The sequence below is a fragment of the Bombus fervidus genome, chromosome 8 (genome assembly GCF_041682495.2).
Source record: "Bombus fervidus isolate BK054 chromosome 8, iyBomFerv1, whole genome shotgun sequence".
In the NCBI taxonomy this organism is placed as follows: domain Eukaryota; kingdom Metazoa; phylum Arthropoda; class Insecta; order Hymenoptera; family Apidae; genus Bombus; species Bombus fervidus.
Window position 1 is genome coordinate 4,742,751 of NC_091524.1, and position 26,564 is coordinate 4,769,314.

General features: G+C 38.0%; 1 protein-coding gene across 2 annotated transcripts in view; it reads right to left on the reverse strand.

Moving 5' to 3' along the window:
* Sesn (Sestrin) overlaps nt 1-26,564 on the reverse strand; it is a 150,918-nt gene that overhangs the window by 77,008 nt on the left and 47,346 nt on the right. For both annotated transcript variants that reach the window (XM_072009489.1, XM_072009488.1), the window contains exon 6: nt 24,301-24,330. In XM_072009489.1, the coding sequence (XP_071865590.1) occupies nt 24,301-24,330 (30 nt within the window). The remainder of the gene's footprint in view (nt 1-24,300; nt 24,331-26,564) is intronic.

Below are 26,564 nucleotides of genomic sequence, written 5' to 3' on the forward strand. Positions count from 1 at the left end.
CCGCCGTGGTACGCTTTGCACGTGTTTTCTAATCCACTCTAGTCGATACCAGACTACCTATATCATATATTACAACGTATATCGGAACACATTTTAATCTCAAATTCTTAAATCCTTTCCAAGTCTAAAGTCTTAAATTCTTTCCAGGGAATCCTTAATTTCGTAGCTCTTCCAAATATTCTTCTATCATTATCTAAATATCATGGTCGTTCCAAAGGTATCAGCGTTTCTTTTTCTCGGTCGAAAATCAAGGAGACCGCGCCTAGATCTAGCAAACAGTATCGTCACGCTGTGTCGTCAAGAACAACGGCGTCTTTGAGAAGATTCGACGCGTTCGATCGACAGGATCCGACGAGTATATGCCCTTCGCGCGAACGTAAGGTAAATACAGCGATAAAGCGAAATGAAACGCACCGTGCGATGGAATTTAATTTCCCGCGATACAGAAACGCTGCTAGAGACGTTATTACATAAAAGATAACGGGTGCGAGCAACCTACTTTGCTCGTTAAAGATTATCTTTTTACGTAACCCGTGGCCAAGCCGAAGATATTTAAAGGACTTTGTACTATTGCCACTGGTTACGGTCGTGTTTTACGAGGCGAGAGGGATGATTTGAGCGAACGAGAACGGCCAACTCGTGAATGTTTAAATTTCATGCAAAACGTTTCCTGGTACGTTTGACCGATCGTTCACCGTTCTGAGAATTTCTTCGTTAACCGATGATATACACCTGACTTCCTTGGTTCGAAAATCGTAAAAAAATTCTTCAGCGAGATAGCGACGATAACCGTGTGGTTTATAGTAATTCGTGAAGTAATTACGACTTGGCTAAGCTGCCGCGAATGTGATGGGAAATAGTGATTCGTTCTTTGACTTTGACATTCCGTACTAATCATTTATCAATGTAAGTATATATATATATACACGATACTTATCATCATTGTGTAATAAGAATTTATTTTTTACTCGTGAAGATTTCCATTTCTGAGTCTATTGGGAAGAAGAAGAATTAGTAATTGTTAGAAACAGATTGGCAGATAACGACGTAACAGCATAATAATAAAAGTTATCGAAGTAGTAAGTGTATGAAGTAATAATTAAAAATATAGATATATAAATACGTAGATTTTAAATCACAGAATGTCTAGGATCGATTTTAAACATCCAAACAAGTTATATCAGTCGAGTTGGAAGCGATGGAATTTTGCGCTAGAATTCAGTACCACCCACTCACTATACCGGGTTGAAAGAAACCACAAATCGTTCGGTCCGATAACTGTTGTATTAAACCTGCGAGCAAACAAACAGATAAACGAATCGTCGACTCGTTGACCCAGTTACTATACTTTGTGGTAGACACTCGTGTGCGCAGTTCGACTAACCCGCGAGAAAACCAGTCGCATTTCTATCTGAACGACTCGACATTCCGATCCCTTGTCAGATTAAGGGTAATCGAACGAATGACAGTCGATCGCGGATCCTCTCGGTTATCTTCATCGAACAGTAGAAGCATGTCGAGCAATTTCAATTTTACAGCAGAACGACGAATTGATCAAACCACACGCAGACATTCGACTTACGTAACTGGAATAACGTGCAGAACGGATTAGACCAATTAAATGTAGCTATTTGTAATATCGCGCCTTTTATTATGCCACGCGTTATCGTTAAGCGTATCACGTAAAAGATGCGTTAGAAAGTTGTGGCGTCGAGTCGAGACGTAAACACGCATGTACTTGACAACATACCGATTAATTTCTAATGTGATTTCTAATGATCGTTTCGAGTTTGTGTCAATGTAGAATTTGTAGGTACAAATATTTCTTCGATGTTACGATAATACTTGAAAGATAGGCCATTATTCAGATAGTAGGTAGATTTATGGTCTGCAAAGTTTCCTTCCTCCATTCTATTGTCTTCGTGCTTTCTGTACTTACATATTATACCTTAATAAATAATAAAAAATAAATAAATAAAATCCAAGATGTCAAGAAGGAAGCTAATCCGTCCTTTAACTGTTAAAAATAGTGACGAGATTACGTTTTAAAGGACAAACACTATATAAATCATAAACGATTGAGATATACAATAAAAATAAAACTGTCGTCGTTTTTTATTGCTTTTCATTATAGAAGAATTACCTACCTATAAGATACCTACAGACAAGCACACGGATCACATAGAAAAATCGGACAAATCTTCATGGAAGAATCGTTTTTACGATTTTCTAAACTCTTCGATTTCTATCAAGGAAACGATTACTCGAATAAACTGCTAGCTCTATTCGAATGAAAATGGAAGCGATAGAAACGGGCGAACCTATTAATAAAAATCACTCGTTCCCGTCTCCTTGAGGTCTACGTGTATGCATTTCCTACGTGTGTTCAGCATGCGAACGATAAGCCGATCGTTAGTTTGCACGTGTTCCCTGGTGCACACGCGTAAGTACTTTTGATACGTGACATCACTCAGCGGCGGATTGCTCCGTCAATCGTGGCTTCCACGCTCGCCAGAACAGCGTCGGGGCTCTTCAAGGCCTGCTATAAAATTCATCAGACAACCATAAAGCTCTGTAAATTCAGCGTGTGGACGAGCGCGTGTATCGCGACGGAGGAAGCAAGTTTCGAGGCGATCGCCGTGCCGGGTACAAATCCATCGTGAAACGGTAAACAACGGCCATCCACGCGCATTCTGATCATCGTAGGCGTAACATTACGCGAACAAGCTGACGATCACGACAGGGAGTGGTAAAAGGTCGAAGGAAACGATTTGTATGCATTGAAATTTCATTATTTATGCTGTATCAAATATTTTCTTCGTCTCTATAAAATGTATAACTTCAATACATGTCTTGTAATTTCTATGTACATATTCAATTTCACTTTGAAACTTTCAAATCTTCATTTTTTGAATTTTCGTCCGATGGTTTTATTATTGTCGGGGACATCTAATCGAACGTACGAGAAGATCTATAACAGACCTGTAACACGAACACTCAAATTCCACGATGGTTGTTATGAGCGTTCGTAGAGGAGAGCGTTCCAAGAATACACTGTTTGAACGCATTGTAACCAGTTTCTCGGATCTGCCTGTACGAACGACGTCCCGAAGATCCGAAATTTATTTCCCTTCGTAAACACGCTGACCACTATCACGTTTTCAACGTCCGATCTTTGCATCTACCAATCTCTTTTCGCAGCCATAAATTCTTTGTCAATTCCGCGAACTGTGATCTTCGAGAGAGAAAATAAAATACTGATGAATTTTTCGGAAAGTAGCCAAGGATCGACCGTTCGATTTTCGTCGATTTTTTCCGGTTTTCGCCTGGCAATTTCCCCGTTAGGACGAAGCATAGCGGGCATCGGGATGCAATAAAGTATAAAACGAGCACAGATAATTAGTCGGAACGCGAACATGGCGTAATCGTGAGGAAGGGAAGCGAAACGGCTTTGATAAAACGCATAAAACTCGTGGTAACCGGTCGTAAGATAAAACTGTACAGTGCTGCAGCATGATAAACAATGCAAAAAGAACAGGCTTTTTGTCGGTCGAGCCGATAAAAAGAGCAAGACGATGTTGGGGAACGCGCCGCCAGCAGAATCGCCACGATTCGCTAGCTGCAGATAAACCGCTAACGATACGATTACAATTTTTGTGTTAAACAGATAATTGAAGAGTTGAAATGGTACGTAAAGTAAACGCCACGAGTAGAGGATTCTTGGTATGGATTGCTGGTTTAAAGTCGAATTATTCTAATACTTCTAACGTTTACGCGAAGTCTGTGCTCAGCAAGTTGAAATTCCTGGAATTTAGATCCTCTTAGTAAAAAGAAGATCGTTCTTTATTTTTCGAAGAATCTCGTGATCCATATATAAAAAACCCAATTTCTCTCTGATCTAACTTTATATTTTCTCGTCGTAAGATAATCGTTGACAAACAACGTCGTACGTTAGAAAGACAAATATTATCACTAATAAGACAAAATTACAGAGGACGTTGAGGATTGCTAGAGCGTCACGCTGGCTATTTATCGATTCGTACAGACTTCTTCTGTTTGGACACTAAATAGTTGGCCAAAGATCGTATGCAGATTTATTCGATGAAAAATAAACACACACGGTGGATAGCAACGGCCTGACGGCTGACTATTTTCGAGTCACGTTTATCCCTGGTTCGACCACTAATTTCGCGACCGGAATTTTACCGATTCGATCGAGACAACGTAAGTACATACTATACGATATATCACGTCTAAAACATAAGAGCACTAACAACAAAAAATAAATCTGTGAGACTTTGGTGAGATCCTACCATTTACCATAATTCTCATCTAAGAATTCCGCTATTGTTTATGACGCATCAATTGTTTACGAATCATAGAATACAATGTGCGTGTATACAGGACATGTTCCACGTGGAGGAGACGCGATATGCGACGGTCGAGGTAAGTTAGATTCGCATTTGGCGGAATGCCCGGCTAGTTTATCGCAGCGGTTCGTATGATGTTATATCTTACGTTGTTACGCGTTCTCTCTCGTTTTATTCGACGCATACGCGCGTGCCTGTTGTCGCGAAGGATTACGCGGAGGACCGCGTGGGTGAAACAAAGTCTCTGACAACGGGCAAGAATTCCGTAAAACAAGATTACGTAATCGACTCTTCGTATTGCAAAATGGTTATCGTAACCGGTCATTGTGAACGAACTGCAATCTCCTTTACACATTTCTGCAACAATGTCGGTGACTCGATCGCAAAACAAAATTTTGTCGAGACTCGAACTACAAAGTACAGAATATTGTAACAAAATTATCATTATTATTATTATTATTATTCACGGTTATATAATCCTTTAACATACAAATTCGATCGCAAATTTTTTGTAGGTGACAATACTCTATTGATATTATATTTGGAGGAGAATTGCAAACAGAAAAAGTTAATCGAATCACAAAATTTATTGGCGTTAATTATACGATTGACATAGTTAAGTTGGCGAAAACTCGTACGGGGAACTCTTTCATGCAGTAAATTAGGAGTTCTTCTGAATACGTTCTTGACGTATTTAACTTAAAAAGAGATAATATTTCAGAGTATAAGATAGTATCATTTAATATTTTATGCGCCATTAGCGAGTCAAATATAATTCAAGAGGCCAAAAATTTAACTGACTACGCATGTCCAAGAAATCAGAATGATATGTGAACGACATTGAACGGCCAATTAAGGATCTAAATTTTATGAGCTTGCAATACTCAATAAGAAGATAAAGAAATGTTTAGTCAATACAGATTCTAAGATCAAACTTTTTGTCCAATTATCGTGAGATAATGTTTAAACGAAGCTTTTGAAACAGAGGTGAGCGAGAAAGTTTGATACTATGGCCTAAGTCTAATCAATTACTTAACTTGAATCCGCTAGTACTCATCATCGATAAATAACGTGGTAGACGTACAACGAATAGGAAACACGTCGATAAATAACATAGTGGACTTACAACGAACAGAAAACATACCGATAAATAACGTAATGCATTTACAACGAATGAAGAATGTGTAATGTATAACACGAGACACAGTAAGAATACATGAAAAAGTAACATCGATTCAGGATATGCAAATAACACTCTTACATCGAAATGAGAATACATTGAACATTTTTTTCAAACATGAAAATAAATTATTGTTGATTTCACGTGTTCGTGAAACGAAAGAAGTCATTTTTAAATTTATTAAGTTGTAACATATATTTGTCCTGCTTTTTCCATTTGCATATAAAAATAGAAAGAGGATGCATTTACGTTACAACATAATATATCGATTAGAAATATTTCCTTCTCTCGATGAGCACTGTCAGCTCGCAAAATTATACAGCGAGCGTTCACTCGCGCATGATTTCAAATCACCAATACATCACGCGAATTACCTTAAAAATATAAGCATCTTGGATGAGTGCTAATCGATGTAATAATTTTGTAGCGGTGGGGAACGGCGCAATATCTCGACACGTGCAACGTTGTTCGCCGAATGCGAACAAGATCAGAATACGGATCTATCATACATACGCCGCGTGTACACTACCGTACACCCGTCCCCACACTTGGCGTAGTTTATTTGTTGATAGATTTCAATTTCGGTCGGTGTATTTGCTAGTCGAGTCGTTAACGAGATCCTAAAGATATCTGAAGTTGTTTGGCGCTGACCTAGAAATAAACAATCCTTGTTCTATGTAGATACGTGGCGTATGTTTGTAGATATGTATGCGCCTACGTTCGATACAATGTGAGAGAAAGGAGATCTAAAAAGGTAACCGGTACGAGACACTATAATTTTATAAAAGAAAATTATGTACGTTTAACAAGAACAAGGAATAAGATCAATTAAATCGGAGATATTTATTCAGTTTGGGAAATCTAGACGAACAAAATTGTACTAAATGCACACAACATTATCCGACAATATTTAGAGAATCTAGATTCTAACTCTTCATTTGAATTTATAATAATTTAAATTAGCATACACATCCGCGGTACAGATATAATACATATCCCGGAATAGATAACCATTACTCTCATAAAAAGTAACTATATTATTCATGCACACAAGTATCTATTAAATCTGAACCTTCTTCTATCCACCACTACACTTACAAACTATAATACAAACACAAGAATCTCTTTTTGCAAACTCGGCGATTTATCTCCTTCTTATCCAACTTATTTGTGATCCACGTGATTTCTGACAAGCGACTATTAATCGTTTATATTCATTATCGATAAAAAAAAAAAAAAAAACAAGCAGTGTCGATTAACAACAGAAAAAGGAACGAAATGTTCGAACGGCGAGCACGCATAATTAATTATTACGTAAACTTGCAACCTGTATATTCTCCACGTGAGTCACTGAAAGAGAGAGAGATCCCATGAATTTGAATACATTTGGACGACCGAATGAGCAGAAAATCGCGTAAACGATTATTGTTATCGTTCGCTATCGGTAGCACTATCGTGGTACTCACCGAGCGCGTGCGTGGCCGCGTGCACGCGGAAAAATGCGAGACGAGCTGCGATTTGATTAGCAGCAATCGCGATGTAACGCATATAAAACCGGAACGTACTATACTTTCGACTGACCTACTTCTCTTGTTTTTGTACGATACGCCCAGTTAAAGACCTAGGGGCACAGATAGAACGTACGACGATAAGTAAACGATGTCTATGCGAACATGATGAGCTTATCGTAACTCGAAGAGCTTTATTGCACCTCCTAATCAATTTTGCGAGTTGATTGGCTTTTTCTAGTTCAACTGCAGCAGGTATTTTTCTTATAGTTTGCCCGTTTATCATTGACTTCAAGGTTTCTGACTGAAAGGTTATCTAACCTGTTAAAACTTAATAACGTAGCGCATTGAAACAACAATAGAAAAAATCAAAACTGACACACCGATTTATGTAGAAGCTTATATTATTAGAAATGTACGATAGAATAGCTAAATTTCTAAACCCAGCCCCATGATCAGTAAATGTCCCATTCTACCTGATTTAACGTTAGTAATAGTCAAACTCAGAGGGTGAACCGGTTTACCCCTCCAGGGAAGGTACGACAAATGAAACGACAGGTTAGACCAAACAGGTATAACTAAATGAAAGCTGTACAGAAATATACGGGTGCATTTTAGAAAGAGTCGTTCGATTCTTCAAAAATGCACTTCAATTAGCCTGCAAAATCTCAATTAAAAATCACGAATTGATCATTTTGACCACCGTAATAGTTTCAGTGTTAAGCTGGATATTTAATTAAAGTAGAATAAATATCAGGATCATTGCAGAGAAATTTGAATACCAACGGTATCGTTCGATAACCAGTAATATCGTACAATAGTATTGTTTCATCGGATGAATCCTCGCTTAGCCCGGAATCTATCCCTCGATCGAGGTGACCACTCGCCACGTCAACACAATTAAGCGGATCACAATAATCCTAAGGAACTGTCATAAAACGAGGCTTTTCGATTTACCATTAAAACCGCCAATTGGCATAAAGGATCTTCGAATCAAGAGGTTCCTAATGGTTATTGCTCCATCAGTTAAAAATTGGGAAAACGTGGCTTTTCCCATGTTTCTCAGGATTCCACCCGCAAGCGACCAGTGATGTGGCGATCACCACCGAACAAGAACTTTCCTTTGCAACAGTATCGTCACCGAACTTAACTGGTTCATCATCTTTAGAACAGTCAACATCTCTTTATCGACTTTACATCCTTAGATCATTTACCTACTTCACTTATACCTTACGTACCAGCGTAACTATGTTTTCTACAAAGTTGTTGGAAATATGTTTTCTCCTGTGAAAAATATTCAATCGCCATGAAGATTATTAAATCTATCCAATCTTCAGCTTAAGAACGAAGAAATTTGAACTCAACGTAAGATGATCGATAGGCAAGCTCGAGAAGCATCTTTCACGAAGATACTTTGATCTTCGTACGAATAATCGGTTGGTGAACGTCAATTAGCAAAAATCGATTAAAGTTACGATGTATTTACGCGTTCACGTATTCTCATGCGAAGAAATTGCGATAACAGGGCGTTTGACCCCGGTGTATCGCGGCTGGACTATAATCCACTGTGTGACGTAGTTTGGTATTACAGTAAAACGCTGGTCGTGCAACGAGTATTGTGTGCGGAGCGGATTTACGCGCATACCGTACACACTCAGCGAGTGCAGCCTGTACCCGGCGTCTAAAAAAAATCTCGACGCTTGATAACGAATAGGGGACACAGTTGAACATGTGACGATGACTGGCATGGGTAATTGGTGATATCCGACCATCGTTTCAGCCGGACTTCACGAAGATCAATGCAATTATGCGCGCAGTGTCGTCGCCTGGATTCCATCCACGAACAAATCACCGAATATCGTTCGCTTCTAATCGCGAGATCGTTGAATCATCGAGAACGATCGTCGAACATTTAAAATCCATAGTTCTTGATTTGTTGCATTAATAACGCGAGATTTCAACAAAATATAAACGACTTGAGATATTAATATAGATAAAAATGTTCAAATATTTAAATATTCAATCTTTTGAATATGTAATTGGCAGTATGATAATCATAGTGGTTCAAGATAGGACTTTTTAAATTTGCATTTAGTCGCGTATTTCAACTTCTGATTAATTATAATTTTATTCTTTAAGATTTCGATAAAATGTGTATTTCTGAATTTTATGATTTTGTATTTTAAGATAAGATACTCGAGATGCTCTCGATAAAATTACCAGTCACGAACGTTTTAATAACAAGATAAACAAAAGAGGAATTTAAGTGAATTAGTTTCTATCATAAACGATACTTCCACTCCAAAAATAAACTTGTGTTCTCCATGAGTAGATTAAGAAACGTTGACGCGACACGAACTAAAGAGTATCTTGGAAAGTCAAGCGACAATATTCGACGATTCTCGTGGGATGTACGCTGACATCGAGAACTGTCAACAAGGGCAGCCGGTTGTCTGACACAATTACTGATTGCCAGTTTAGCCGAGCCGTCAGAGCAGAGGGTCAATCGAACGATTAAGTGCCCCTTTCACGAGGTCTTATCGAATTTTTCCTACATACGTCGATGAAACGACCCTCTTTCCCGTCTCTCTTCCCCTAGAATTCGCGATACTTTCTTTTTCCTGCATCGATACGCTCGCGGTACCATTCTGCACGCAGCTCGTAACGCTTTTATCAACACGCTCGTCAATAAATCGTCGAACCCTCTTCCAATGATAAACAACTCGATGAAAAAATCGCTGGCATGCGACTGCATCTTTGCAAATATACAATATCTGGCAAAAGTTTCGAATTATATCGACAGTCAATGGACTATCTTTCTTTTAAAGTACCAAAACGAAGGATTTGATTAGAGTGGATTAGATTACGGCTAAATTTAAGTTTGGATTAGATTCGGGAAGTTTCTTAAATTTAAGATTGCTATTTTTACAGATCGATAAAAGAATTCCAAAATAAAGTTTAACTGTTAATTTTATTATTAATTTAAAATTCCAGATATCAATGAAATCCTCTTTTAGTTTGATAGATCTTTGTCTGAAGATAATCTTGAAGGTAGCAAAAATTCCAGGATTGCAGATATATACAGAAATTTTCTTTAATTTTATAAATCCTTGTCGAAAGATTTTACCAAAAACTACAAACTTCTAAGACTCGTACATGTTAATCGAAATTTCCCTTACATTGATTAATCTATATTCAAAGACTTTACGAAAACAGCGGAATACTAAATAGACATTTCCTTTTGAATTGTATAATTGTATGCAATGAATCTAAACTTTTGGCGGCTAGTGTAACATAATTGAGGCGGGTTCGACGGTCATGCGACAACGAGGGAAAGACGCATTTTCTTCAAGTTACATACCACTACATCCAAAGATAGCTAGAGTGCAGAGTTTGTCACAATGTGATGATATGTGTATGAGACATTACGAAACGACGTTTGACTCGAGGTTTTTGCTTCGTGTGTCGTTTCGAATCTGAACGCGCAATTGTTTATTCTAAGTAGCGCGACAACGATGAGACATGTCTTGCTCTGATAGAGGCCACTTAATAAATCCAATCAACCGACTGTCCTTTATTCGAACGACACATCATGGTGGAGGTTTCAGTAAATGCGATCACAAAAGTCACTCGTGACCTGCGCAGAAAATAACGCAGCAATATTATCATAATACGAGATAAAACGATGTAACACGTTGCATCTTAAACCTTGTCTAGATTACTACTCGAGTCAGTTGAGTTAACGTGTATAGAGGATTCCACAGAAGAAAATAATGTAAAACTTAGAATAACTCTGAAGGTTTTTATTCGTATCACATAAAATCAATGCTCTATCTGTGTATTCTAAAAAATATATATAAAAATATATATATATATATATGTCATAGAATATTAGAAGAAAAGATTGAGAACTGAAAGAAAGTTCTCCTTTTCCTAGAAAGAAAAGAGAGTTGTGTATCCAAAAAGAATAGGAAAAATATTCAATGATTTCTGACGAAATCAAATGTATCATCCACGAATATTCTGTTGCACCGTATGTTTTCCATTGTCAAATACAATAAAGACACAAGTCAGCAGAGACATTAGTCTACTGTGAAATTCTTCAAGCCGAGAGTATTTTGGTGAATGTTAGGAGTCCATTTACTTGAAAACAAAACCCCGGGTTGTATTCCATATTTTCTTCAAAACTGCTTTCTTCTCGTGTAAAATCATCTATCCGTTGATTGTATCATTAGCTACAGGATACTCTATATAACGGAATGTGATCGTCGAAAAACGGTATGATCGAGATCACAGACAGCATGGATGGATGGCCGACCAAGCTTTGCATAACAATCGACACGTGAACAACCTCACGTTCAAGGAAAGATATGCCGTTTCGTTTGCTCGTGTGCGTCGTCCTCGCGTGGCTAATTATAAATAAAATGAAGATAAACCTCGCAGTTCAAAGGGTAGATGCGGAGAAGAAGGAAGGAAGAGATGGAGCGGAAAAGAGATAGCGTGCGACAAAACGCATTGCGTGGGCGGCGTTACGCGTAAATACGCGAGGAGCTAAGAGACGCGAATGGCGACGAGACGACGTGATGAAATCGATTAATCGCCAACTAATTAAGAAATCAAACGCTGTACGCGAGAAATAAGAAACTCTTGAAGTTCGATGTTTCTATCTTCGAAGATAATCGGAAATGGAGGTGGCACGCGACGATCGTCACCTTGAAATTTGCATATCGATATTTGCATTCGTTGTATATCGAATATTAAGGTTGTCATACGAATGTAAATTACATTTTCACCGAGCAAACCAGGAAGCAAAAGAATAAAAGAACTCGAAAAGCGTTCGAGCCGATGCATACGTCACTGGCTATTATCCTGCGCTATTTTTGTTCGCAATCGGTTAGTAATTAGGCGATAACGTATGCGAAAGATGAGATTGATGCAATTATAGATTATCGAGGCCGCGATTAATATGTCGCGTAACGTCTCGATACGCGCACCGAACTCAATCGAAACTCGGATGCTTCCTTGACTCTGATATCAACCGACGAAGAATCGTAAAATTAAATTAACGTGGCCATCTATGAAATCCTTGAAAGCCTAATAACAATTCTACGCTCTATCACTGCGAGCTTAACACCTCAACGTACGATAAACGTACGTACGTTGTAGCCTAAACCCACACAGTTTATCATCAGCAAGATAAATGTGAAAAATAAAAAAAAAAAGGATATTCTTGGTTAATTGCTAATTTCTTGCACCAACACTTATCAACATAAATATACATAACCAACGTGTAAATGGAAATTGTCGCGCTGTCAGAAACCAGTTATGTTTATCGATCCCCACGAAATTGCGTTTCAACGAAATCCACCATCGAATGCATCGCTCGAGTGGCGTATTATCTTCCGAACGACGTGAAACGATGTCGACAATCGGCACAGAAAGTCACCCCATCGTGAAACCAAAATCGAAAATACAACGCACCACCTGCGTATCGCGTGGCGTCTGATGATATCATTGTTTTGCAATGTTGCATCATGTGGCTGCCTCGCATAATTCAATGCAAACAACATAATGCTAAGACGAAAAAAAAAAAGATATCTCTTCGAGAGCTTCGGTGAACGATAGATAAATTATAGACTTGAAAGGCAAGCGGAAGAAGAGGTCGAGGATCCTGATGTTGTGCGTTATTCAGATTAAACCAGTTCCTTGGATGATTTTTGCATCAATTTGTTTAATTTATTCTACTTATTAGCCAACACGGATGATCTCGAAATAAATGGGATTTAATATGAAGCAATTAATAAAATGTTACGAAATGTTCGAAGAAACTTTTCATTTCGATCGAGAGAGGACATGAAAAATGACACGAAACCAGCAATAATATTAGATTAGCAACTACTGTTCCTTTCAATCTTAATTAATACATCGTCTGCAACCTTATTTTTACTGGCGTCGTCTATATGCTGATTTAGGTTCATGCACCTTCTTTCAGGTTTTTGTGTTTTCATAAATTCCAAAAAATTCTTCGAAACTCTTCCAACTTTCTAGAATATCATCGAATAATTTGTTAAATTGGTATATGTCATTTTGACCTTTTTAAGACGAAATTTATATAAAATACGAAAGATGCTGAAAAATTACTTAAAATTACTGGTCGAAAACGACTTAGTATCCAGATGAAGCGTTAAATAAAAGTCCACGGTAGTAAACTTCGACGATGCTTAAATTTAAATAATTTGACTAATTTCAGCCAGGATTTAGCGTCGTTTTTCTCTCTTATAAAAAAACGGATCCTCCTCAAAAGAGAATATTGTGTCCTTCGCACGACTCGCGAAACCGGCTATTAAAAGTTCCACATTCGTTTTCTCGAACGGTGGTGGCCCTCTTCCTCGTACCCACGCATATGTATATAGCAGTATATACACAGAAGAACGTGAACGGGCCGTGGCCGATTGCGTGATCTCGACAAATAGAATAACTCGATCTGGGACGCAGAGAGTCCTACTGTCATGCCGGTTTGGCGCCACTCGTTACAAACAGAAGCACGCGCCACGAGCAGAACAAGGCGTCCAAGAAAAAGGCAGGCGAACGGGTGGGGACTCAACAAGAGGCTCTTTATCGAATTTCGACGCGGAACACGAAAAACGCGGCGAGATTTCAAAATTTCTCTTGCCTGGGTGCCGGCGTTCATACCTTCGATCGCGACATTTCGTGTTTTCACGGGTGTCGATTGGACGAGAACGAGAATGTTTCATTGCAAAACTCATTTACTTGAATCCATCGGACATAAACAATTCGTTTAACTGAAATTCGACGAGTTTTCTCTATGTCTTCTGTTCAAACTATATTTCTCTTCCTCATGTTTCTCTCATTCATGGGAAAAAATTTTACATTTAGACAAGCGAATTCAATCAACGTCTTTATAATAAATATCTCGCCATACTCGTGGTAATGATTCAGAACCAAACACAAAGTTTAATCTTAGCTTTGAGTTTAATTCCAGTTACAAGTGTTACGGATCACTGAGATAGCAAGTTTATGGATACAATATTTCAATACTTTTCCTCAAACATTGTAACGAAGCCGTAAATAACGTTGACGTGTATATTCAAAAAACAAAGTCACGAGACAGGAGGTTAATTGGTTACTAACTAAAATTTCGTTCAAACAAATGAAGTTTCGATAAATAAATAATATTTCGCTTTATGTACTTGTTTGTTTCATACATGTGTATATGCTCGTTTGACGTCAGAATGAGTTTTGATTCTTTACTATTATACTCACTCCCAGGTATTTTGAAATATAATTCATTCGATCAAAATGAAATGGTTTGGTGTCCTCGTCAATGCCATTAACACACTTTTCTTATCTCAATTTCTGGTAAACAAGAGAAAGCAGAAAGCAGTTGGAGTGAGAGATGGCTTATTTTTGTAATAAAGCAGACACGTGTCTCTCGAGGCAGGGAAGAAGAGGATCGAAAGTAGATTTAGCTCGAGCATCGAACGAACAGGTTTCGGAATAACAAAATATCAAAGTTATTAACAGAGCTATGCGGCAACATTGGCAATGTATTTCGAGTTTGATGAATTATATTGATACCACGTGTTCCTTTTGTAAATAAATCGAGTTACGAGTGCTCGAGTAAATAAATTATCGAACAACGAATGTTGCAAAACGTATTCCTAACCGTACGATGACCAAAATTAACGTGAGAGTCAGTTGCATTGTAAAATGCTTCTCCAAGTATAATGTAGTCGCGTGTAACGAGATTGCACGGCAACGAAATCATTTTCGATAGATGCGTCAGCTAGAATTCGAAAACGAATTCGCTTCGCGAATTTTCGAGAACCATGGAACCTGAAGTCACGCGTATAACTTTAACTTTTTCATTTAGAACTTGATGATAACAAACGTGCCGTGAAAATCCCTACTTATGGTACATCTGCGAAAGAATGCACGGTTAACTTGTCTCGATTCTAATACGACCTATGCAACGGAAGAGGAATTACTTAACCTCTTCAGGGTCGAATTTATTAAGATCAGAAGATAAATGTTTTTCTTATTTCTCTGAGAAATATCGCGTATTCTACATGAACATCGCCATAAAGCATCGAGGTTAATTATTCGTGAAACGACTCGGTATACATTATTTACGATAATTTTCATTATTTTTCGTCATATCATGCTTAAACCAGGTATTAACATATCCATTGTTCTGCACATCAGATATTCGCTCTAATTATTCTTTCATATCATATGATTCTGTTACAGACTACTCATAACTAGCATGAATTTGATATGTCTAGTAATTATAACAAATTTCTATATATTTCCGTCTGTTACAAACCTCTCGTTAATTTTGTGTAAATTCTAGTGAATTCGTGAAATTCTACTTAGACGAAGGAAAACATCACTCATAAACAAGCGATACGGCGCACAACACGTTAATAAATTATCCAGCCATACTTGTAGCCAAGAAATGAGACTTAGTTACAATTTTCTAAACCACCCACTTCCTCGTCGGATTTTCTCACTCATCCTATCATACTTTATTCTTATGCTATCCTTAACCTAGTTACTACGTAGCGTATCAACGCTAGAAATTCTTCCTATTCTACAATTATTATTTCTGCCAACCACCCCTGCTGTTAACCGTCTGCTTATTGCATCTTTTAATCTCTGCTATTTCCTTCTACCACTTCTTTCTCCATCTTTTTCCTTACTTACTCTTTCTATTTTCCCCAACCTGTTCCTCTATCTTATCCTTCGAAATCTTCTTCACGCTCTTTTTTATTCTTTCTGCTCCTGTGCAATCCTCCACCAAATGTTTCAACTTGCCGCTATTCCTCTCGTAGATTCTTTCCTTTTCCGGCCTCCAATACCTATTCCCCTCTTCTACGTTCCCACATCTCGCACTAGCTATAATGCTTTGCTTGCCCCCGCTCTTTTCTTCTTTAAATAGCGCGACATTCTGACGTCTTGTATGTACAGAGCATGATATAAACAGAGTATTTGAAGGATATTTAAATCGACGTGTTTACCAGTATCGTTCAAGAGGTTAATAGAACAGGTAAATTATTCGATATATCAACGATGGAATATTATTCGACGCCTATATTGCGCGTGTAATAAGCACTAAAGCGAGCCGCAATAATCTGATAGTTTCAATCTGAATCCAACCACGAGTAATTATCATGCGTGTGCTACACGGTATACATACATACATAGCGAGAATACGCAGAGATAGAACGATCGACTTTATTAGCGTCTCCTTGCACCAACTTCCAGTGCGCTCGTCACAGTGTATCGTTGCAAGCAATCTGGACGTAAGGCGATCGAATATCGTTCCAGATGTGCAACACCGTATCATAATCGTACTCGAAAAATTTCCCCTGCCACAATTTATAGAACGACACCCTTCAACGACGCTCGTTCATACGTTCACACGTATACACACATTGTACATATTCGTGTATGTACAATGTATGTATGTACATATGTATGTTAGAAATTTCAGAAAGTTCGGATAAAATGGATTCGATAAAATTCCATTTAATCGGATGCTAATTGTAAATACGATTTTGTCCCAATAAATAGAATTCGAATAAATGGGCTTCTACTATTATTCATTTCATCCGTGGATCTTAGTATATTTATTCATCTAGCGATCATTGAAGAAAGATCGTTCGAATACGATCTACAGGAAGTGTTGGCAAAACCTGATCATCGAATTGAAAAAGTCTATTGACTATGCCCACATTTTGAGACATCTTCAAACACGATTTTCGTAAGAACGAGGCCTTCAACCAACAAATTTTACTCCACACTTATAGACTGCAATATTGCGCATAGTATTGTTATTGATAAACAATAAAATCTAACATTGTATATACTCTTATTTTCTCACATTTTCATCCTTGGTCGCCCAGAAACTCGGCCGATTGTTCCTTGAGCGAGCAAAGACGCGAGACACGATAATAAAACGACGCAGAAGTGGTTCATTGAACACAAGTGTCCCGTATAGCTTGTGTTACATTTATCGGCTGTTCAATTAGTGTTGTGTTCACCTAATAGACCCGCATAGTGTTTACCATTTTGCCTCTAGTCCGAGGTCAGTTTTCCTCGAGGTGCACCTAATAATCGTCTATATTTATCGCCGGCTAAAAGACACGTGGGCAACCTGAGAAAACCGCAAACAAGTGAACACCGTCTGCATCCGAGCAAACATTCGTTTTGCGTAAGCACGAAACGGCTAACCGTGAACAAGTACTAAGAGAAACGATCTATATACCAGGCCATCGCGTCATTCAATAATAATCGGCAGAGGTATCTGATCGATCGTAGGTAGCGATATTAAAGCAGTAGACTGCTACAAGTAACCAACAAACATCTATTTATAACCGCTTAATTCGATCACATCAATGAGACGCTTGTCATACATGATTCACGATCATTCTATAATTATATAATGATATATCGACCGTACAAACGATAGAGTACATTACAATGCCCTTTATGAACAACCTACGATTTTTTTTTTTTTTTTAACTTTTCAGACTACGATTGACGATCGCTTGAACAGATATTGCTTGGCGCTTGGGTAAACCACGTGTGACCAATTTACTATGATTTTCCAGAAAAAAAAACACTGTATCTGATGAATGATAAAAATCGCTACTTTTTTATAATTCTATCCTTCGATCGTCATCATCCTTTCGGGCCATCAATTTTTAACAAAACTACTAAATATTTCTCCTGATCAAAGACCAAAGACCGATTGATCGTGAAAATTCGCGACCATCGTTACGCAAATGATTATCTTACATACTTATTAATAGCAATCGCGATTTGGCAACCACTGTTACCTATCAAGACCAACCATATACGGGTCGCTCGTGTGTGTGTCGTGTTATTACACGATTAATAGGTGAGCACCGCGTGGGGTTGTTTATGCCGATCTTTAGTCGCGTTTGTGCGTACACGCGTTCTTCTTCAATTTGCACACAATGCGCAAAATCGAGGCGTCGCGACCAACCGCTCCGATTTGAACGGAGCCACAGGATCCAGGTCAAAGAATCGTTGGAAATAAGGGAGAATTATAAAAGACGGATGTTTCGTTTCGCGTGATAATTATTCAGAGGAATTAATTAGGAATTTCGAGGATCAAGCTTAAGGACTGTAGACGATTAGGAAAACAAGGAGTGAAGTTACATAAACTTTCTAAGGAGCATGTTTATAATTTGAAGAGATACTTGCTAACTCTACGAGAATTTCGAAGAGGACTTAAGCGTACTTAATAGAATATAAATAGAGCATGCTTTGCGCGTATCTTTATTAAGAATCGGTTGCTAAGAAATATCTCTTGAGTAAGTGATATTGACACCCTTGCGTTTATCTCTTCTTTTATCGAATATTTAAGTTTCATCTGTTCACTGGTATGACATAATTCGCGTCAAATGAAAATTATATGTAATTTCTACTAATTCTTAAACTCTTTCTTTGTACCTGTTCTATCTAACTCTGACCGAAAAATTGTAGCTAAAGTTGAAGTTGAAACTCTAAACTTCGTCGCAAACGTATTCTTCTCGCGTCCTAACCATAACCCGTTTCGCTAAATATTGTGATTTAATATTATTATACGCGTAAGACCAGGATTTAATCATCGATGAAACCTATCAAAACCGATCTCTCTATCTCGAAGATACGAAACTTCCTTACAAAGCCGACGAAAAGGAAAGAAGAAATGTACGTAACAACTTCTTTCGATCGTTCAGTTCAGACATTTACTTTCACCGAAAAGTGGTCGTTCCTCTCTCAGACTTTGACGCAGAGTAGAAGTTCGAGCTCCTCGATCGAACCACGACCTCGATGCTTCGCTGCAGCAGGCGCCGTCAGTCGCTTGAATATGCATGCAAATTCCATCCTGTATATAACGACTATCTGGCAACCGGTCGGCCAATCGGTACGGGTGACACAGATATTTTCTTAACCTCTAAAGGCACCTACGGCCGGTTCTGAGCGTAGCCAGTCGCGCGCAACACCGCTCGCGTACATATGCAAACGCGGCTGTTCTCCGCGACGGATCTCTCGCTAGCGTGAAACGATTATGCAAGAACGCGCGCGCGATTTAACTTTCAAGGGACACGCATAGTATCTTCGGTGTCTTTGTATCGCTGCGTACACTTTGGCCGATAAATAATAAAAAATATTAGATGACAAAAAATTGTATAAGTTAGAATCGATGTATTTCGATGATTGAAATAAATAGCCTGAAATATTTCGGAGGCTGTGAGAACTTACATATACAATACATATATGTAGTTCAAGGCTTTCTTCCTAATGCGAGCATTCTAATCTTTAGATCGAATATAGAATAGAAGATTTATTTTTCGTATCTACGATCTTAATTTTGCGATTCTATTGTTAAATATGAAAATATATAGAGGCAGGTTTTAAGCGGCTCCAACTTGATTCGATTTTTAGTTAGTTTTTATAGGTTTGCTCAAATTACTCAAAGCAAGTGGAAAAAAGTGATTTCTTATTGCAAAAAGCCCTTCGATTATAAAGTTGAAAGGGCTGTATACCACGTATAACCCTAAATACGATTGCAAAACTGGGTATCACCACTGAATGCTTGAATTTACGTCCTAACTATATCTGTTCCACCAACCACTGCGTATTATGACTTCGTAGTTATGACCGTTTCACGCGTCGAGGTTGATTCCCGTCTAGCGATTCGGAGCGGGGTCATCGAGCTATTTCGTACGTTTTCTACGCGTGGGTTTAAATTGCGGATAATCCGTGGGAAGGGAGGTTCGTCCAACGTTGGATCCAAAAAGAACGAAGAAAACATCGAATTGACAAATTCTGGATGATCGTTCAAGCCTACGGCGTAGCTTGCCGAGGCGAGCAACTGTCGCGTCCGTTGGCACGAAAACTAGGGCTACTTCTAAATTCGATATAATTAGCGACAATATTTGCTGATTTCTGTCTGGTTTACTTTACTAAGTGCCAGCTTATCATGACGGCTATTGTTGTTTACGAGAAATTGTCCGTCTCGGAAATGAGCGTAAACACCAAGAAAAATTCTTTCCTGGCGCCTACGTTATGTTTATCTGAAAATTTCGAAATATTTTCGCGAAACCGCAAAAATTGAAAATAATTAATCGCAAGTACTAAAGATTTTCCATAACTTGGTAGGTGAATGCTTAACCCATTAACGGTAAAACTAGAACACATCGAAACGCCTGGTATTAAAATTGTAATTACTTTTCTGTTTGCAATTACTTTGCAATTACTAGGTGGTAAGGGTAAGTGTTTTTGCCAGTACCGATGTTTACTTCCATCGAGATAGAAATACGATTGCATATACTTATTTATTTTTATCATATTGATTTGCCAATTAATTATATATAGCACACCTAGATACATAATATTAAGGTACTAATGTTAATCGGATCTAATCGGAAGATAATCTAATAATAAGTGACGAGCTAATTTACCTTCCTCGACGAACGAGTTAAATTTGAAATCTTGCCTCAGAATTATAAATTGATGAAAGGAAACACGGTTTCCTTCCGTGATTCCTTCGCTATTTACATCGTACGAAGGCGCCCTGTTTCGAAACACCGTTGCAAAACCGAAATTTTGGAATAAATTTCATCATTTCTTCTAAATTTCCTCGAGCTCAACGACCGATTCTCGGCTGCCAAAACGCATTAACCCGAATACCGGGAAACTTGCTACGCGAAAATCGCGTGAAAATCGCGTGAAGTTCGCAATCAAGCGATCGTTACGCGAAACAGCTGGCGAACGTGGATCTTGTTTTTCTTTCTATTTTTCCTTCCTGTAATTTCGAAGAAAACGCAGCGCAGAAGAAACGCGGGAACAGCGATAAAAAGCTGCGGAGAGTTCGATGACCGAGTTAAGTAGATAATGAGTAAAGTCGCCGTGGAATTGGAGGGAATTATTCCGCGAGCTGAATTGCATAACGCGGTGAGGACGATTACGCGTGGTGTTGCGCAGGCTAGGTAAACGCACGCAACCGCGAGGACGTTAATCATTTAGGAAGATTACGATCGATGTGGTAAACTGTTCTTAAGTTTTCAGCTTAATACGAATCAGTTTATTACAACGATCTTCATAAATTTCGACCTTAACTCTTAATCAGTTACAGCGCTATACGTCAACTTTCACAGTCGATTGAAATCTTCAGATTAAAAATTTTAATCTGAACTTGCGAATTATAATCGAAGATTCTTGAGACTTTTATTTCTCTTCAATTTCTCGTAAAAATATGAAATTGCATAAAGATCTACGGTCCAGGATTCCTTCGCACGTTACCTGAAAGCGATATAGTATTACAATAATGTCTATAACGTTCGAGATATTCCAGAATCCCATAGTAACAGTATGAATAAAATATCGCTCGAATAACTTGATGGTGCAGTTGGAAAAATGAAAACTGAATTATACTTTTACTATATATACATATGATATATATATATGTGTATATGTATATGTATGCGGATGAAAATATTCCTACCAAATGCAAGGTTCGAACAATTCACGGAACAGCGGAAGAATTTGTCACGTTCACGTCACAGTCCAATTTCTCCAGGCTCTCGAAACATGTATAATTGGAAACGTTCGTAGAACTCGTTTCCGGAGGAAGAACGGTGGTCTCGTTGTTCTACGAAACTAATTCGGTTTCCGTCAAACGGTGTTTTCCAAGTAATCGAACACCAACGATGCTTGGAAACGACGACACGGAAAACAAACAAGAGATAATGTATGTACGTACGTTTCTCGATCGAGAACGTTATTTCATTTTAATAGAACTTCGATCGAATTCGTTTCGATTAACCGAAGAACATATACATAACAGGTAAGTATGGAAATCACCGAGAAGATCGTGATGCATATTCATATAAAAGAAAAAAGAAATAACTGTCATAGCAGAATCATTTACACCTTTTGTATGGCATCTCATTAATGGTATTAACGTGACAATAGTCACGTAGCTATTTTATCGAAATACTCGTTTTTTGTTTAAACTGCTCTCTGCTTTCATCAATGTAATTGCATTTCGAACGATAAAACACGAAATATCGATGATGTAACAGGTATAGTATAGAAGATAGGAACAACGCTTAAATCAAATAATAAACCGTGTTTTTTCTCACGTGCAGCTCGCCGATCGAAGGAGCGCACATAGTTTCACAATCAATTATCTTAATGATTCGTTTCCGCATGGTTCCACCTATATTCTGTCGATTTGGCGCGCACGACGCCAGGCTAGTTTCCTCGGTAATCGGTCAATTTTAAAACACTTCTGGAAACTGTAGCCTTTGTGAGAGAATTATCCGAACGAATGGCAAGCTGTATCTACTAAACAATCAAATTGATGAAAGATAGCTTGATCGTTGTAATAAAATATTAGGCCATTGACCTTCTAACAAATCGTGGAATGTTACGATCACATGTAGATAAATTAGATTACGAATGATTCAAGTAAAATTTCACTCTTGAATTTCTCCCCACCGAACTCTTACTTTTGTTAAAAAAAAAAATTGTCTTCCCTAACATTTGACTGAACGGAGGATTATATAATACGCAAGAGACGTTGATAAATTTCTCCGAATATTTTTAGATTTGTTGGAAGCGTATAACAGTAAAAAATTACGCTTGAATATAAACAGCCATCAACTAGATATAAAAGAATATGTGTGCGTATGGAAGGTCAATTCTATTTGAACGCACTATATTTGCAACTGTTCGCTATAAATATTGTCAACAATAAACTACGTATTAATAAATGGAACGTATCGACTAAGGATTAATGTATTAATGAAAAAACACCTGCGCACTTTACCAAAGTTGATGGACGATTGAAAAGACAAAGCAGGTGCGATTACAAGTCCAAATAAGTAGCCCCGATAAGAAAAGGCTTTCAGTTTCATTCCTGTTTTTAAGTTCATAAACGCGTCGTAAACAAATTAATGAGTCCATGTCAATAAATCGAAATTATAAGATCGATCTTATCGATTGCTTGATGACTAGAATTACTGTGCGTTCGAGGATGCTTAAGAACGGGGTTCGGTGTTCTGTGTAATAGCCGATTAAATGACTCGAGAAGCGGTGCATCGAGATAGGCTACATTCCATGCTCTAACTCGCGAATGATGAAACGGGTATTAAGTTCGTACACAGGAAGACGAGGCAGAAGCGATTGGCTCTCGTGCAAGTTTGCATTAGAGTAATTGCTCCTAATACCATCCTTTCGCTCTAATACTGTCGGAACAAAACTCAGCAAAACCGAACAAAACGATGCTATGGAGATTCAATGGACCTATTTAAATCCTGTGATTGCTACGTCTCAAATGCAAGCAACCTTCACTCCATAATGGATGATTATTAGGGTGAAAAAAATGTTAGAACGGAACCTGTATGTCGATGATTTTCCAGAATTATTCTTCGATTAAGGTTAATTACAAATTTTACAATAAGATATATTCGTGGATTAAAAACCTAAATATTGAATAACTAAAAATTCAAATATAATATGCACTATCTTAAGAAAAAGAAAGCTATAAACTGTACTACTATCTAACACAATAATTCTTAATCTCTTGTACGGTAATATAAGTACCAGTGTATCATTTTGGTACAAAAAATACAATCCCATTTCTAATAGCGCGCCGAAAATAATCCACGAAACAAATTCAGGGGCATGCGCGCGCAGGTCAAGAGGCGCGAGAATAGCTTTCAAAGATGTTTACCAGCATTAACGACGATCGTAAGTCGCATACTTCTACCTCGAGACGTTCTTAATGGTTCCACGTGTATCTTTTTCACAGAGATTACATAAGTCTCTTTGCGTGAGCTTAATTCATTCACGAACAGCTTATTCGTGATTCCAGTCACGTAGCACTTTAATTCTGCCTCGAATATTTAAGCCACCATAAAATCTTGTATCTAACAATTAACACGGTCTCCCCTCGAACGTGATATCGCTAGATTTATACACGATATTATACGATATTAAAAGGAACCGACGAATTTTGAGGCGAGATGAATATCCAGGTTCGATAGTTAGCACGATATGAAATTACTCAAAAACGTTCGAGCAATTACAGAGATATTCATCGCATTAAAAACGAAAAGATCTCAGATTTCACTTACCCTGAAGATATCGCGATTAATGTGAGATAGGTGAACGGGAATTCGTTGGTAGCACTCACCTTTTCATCGAGGTTGTTCAGATCCGGTAACTGAAACAAAAACAATCGAGTCGAGTTAGTCCTACAATCGACACCATTTTGCAATGGCTATTACGAAAGAGGGTTAACGTTCCATCGTTTGAAATTCTTATACAATAATAATATTAAGGGTCGTAGAGTAGACGAGCGGGAGAGAAGCGTTACCTTAGTAGGTGATATGAATGTTATGGGTTCACATGTTGATTAAGAAACATTAACGAATTATGTATGTACATATTAATTAATCTTAATCGCGATGCGAGCACAACAACAAGCTGACACACATATGACCGTGAACTGGAGAACGAATTGAAATTCACACGAGCAAGCGTCATCCTGCCATCTATCGACGAATTCGGTACTAACGTTTCCGTGAAAAACGAGACGAAAGGCTACGTTACCTACGTAAGTGCCTACTTTATCTACGCACGAGTTTGGTCGGTCGGCAGATGCCGCCCACGGTACATGAATTTTTTTCTTTTTTTTTTTTTAGTCGCTTGCAAATTGAAGGAAATTGAAGCCAATTTGTAGCAATCAGCTGTCATGCTTGAATATATTCTGCAAGAGACTGTAGATAACGTGCAAGGATTAATTTAACGCTTGATACGTCAACCCATCTAATTAACCTTCATTATTCTCGTACGTGTCCCGAACAGAACGAAATAACGTGAAAGCGAAGAAGAAGGAAAAATTTCCTTCCGTGAGACATTTAAATAAATTGTTTTACAGCGATGACTAGCTCAAAGAAACTTCATGCAAATTTCAACAGTATTGAAACGAATAAAACATTCTCTCTACATTTGAAATTCATGAATTCCTTCGTCATGCAGCAACGGTTATAGTCTCACGACTTGTTTTCTAATTCGAAAATAAATTATCGTAATATCGCTGAAAAGCGAGACTGCAGCGAAGACCCGACTTAATTATGAGATCGTTGCTGAATCCCGTCGGGACACTGTTTAAATGTCAAGATACACGCGCTAAGAGACCGATCGCGGCTATCATATTATTTCGTGCGTTCAAATTTCTCGTTCACCTCGATCCAGATTATCCGTAGCCGACCAAACCAGTGATTCACTTCGATATGGAAATAACTGACATTAAATAATATATTTAATAACCTTGCCTGCCGTTGAAACATGATAACTCTCTTCGAACTAGGGAAAGACGTTACGTAAGTGAGACGAGAACGTCTTTAAATTATACTTATACTTCGACTTTGTCTTTCAGCTCGCACCTCCGATATTCGAGAATTGTTAACTCTGTCGTAATTATTTGATTGTAATAATATTTGATAACAAGAAGAAAAATCACAAAACAAAAGTCGTATTAGAACGTCAGAAATGAAAATCGATGAGTTGAGACTTGAAAGATATTTCGGAGGTCTCTGAAGGTCATTTCAAGGACAAGTATATATTTCCACGATGATATTTTAACTGAAACCGAGAAAGAATATCAAGTGCATATTTCGCCTTGAAGATGGCTTTAGCTATTCGAGTTTTATAAATGGTAGGAAGGAATGCATATCAGTGAAATCTGTTCAAACATTTACACTACAATCGATGCGTTATTTACCCGTCTTTGTCTGATACTACTTTCAACGTGTACCGAGAAAATAACACGACGTTTACAGCTGTGTATCGAGCGATACTCTACATAGTACATCATCAAACAATGGCATCTAGTTCTACGAAATCGAAGTTGACCATTGTCAACGATCTTTACAGAATGATAATTCTACTTTTGATAATTCTACCGAAACGTTTCTTTTTTTAACTTGTCTCCTGTACAGTCAATGTTAAAGAAACATTTATCGTTATTATCATCACTGATTGTTTCCATAAAATAGAGATAACGTGGCCGCCTTCCGGAAATTGCTGGCTAAAAGTACGGTCACCGAAATCTGCCCTGATCTCGCGCGTATTCACGAACGAATAAAAGAGAAGCAGCGAGAACCGCGATGTATATTTATGCGATCACGTTAACTGGGAAATTAAATTCTCGCGCATTTCATCGAGGTTTACGAGGTGGTGCGAGAATTTCACGGTCAGACGTCAAAGAGCAAGCAGGGTTTGGACAAAATTTACACGACCTCTTTTCTTTTCACTTCGGTGACTTTGTCCTCGTTCCAAGTGACGTTTATTGGTTTTTTGCGGCAATATCCCTGGAAATGATTAAAATACCGATGTATCGATAGGATGCGATCCATTAAAAGCAAAGGCACTTCTTTTCACTTACGAACCCAG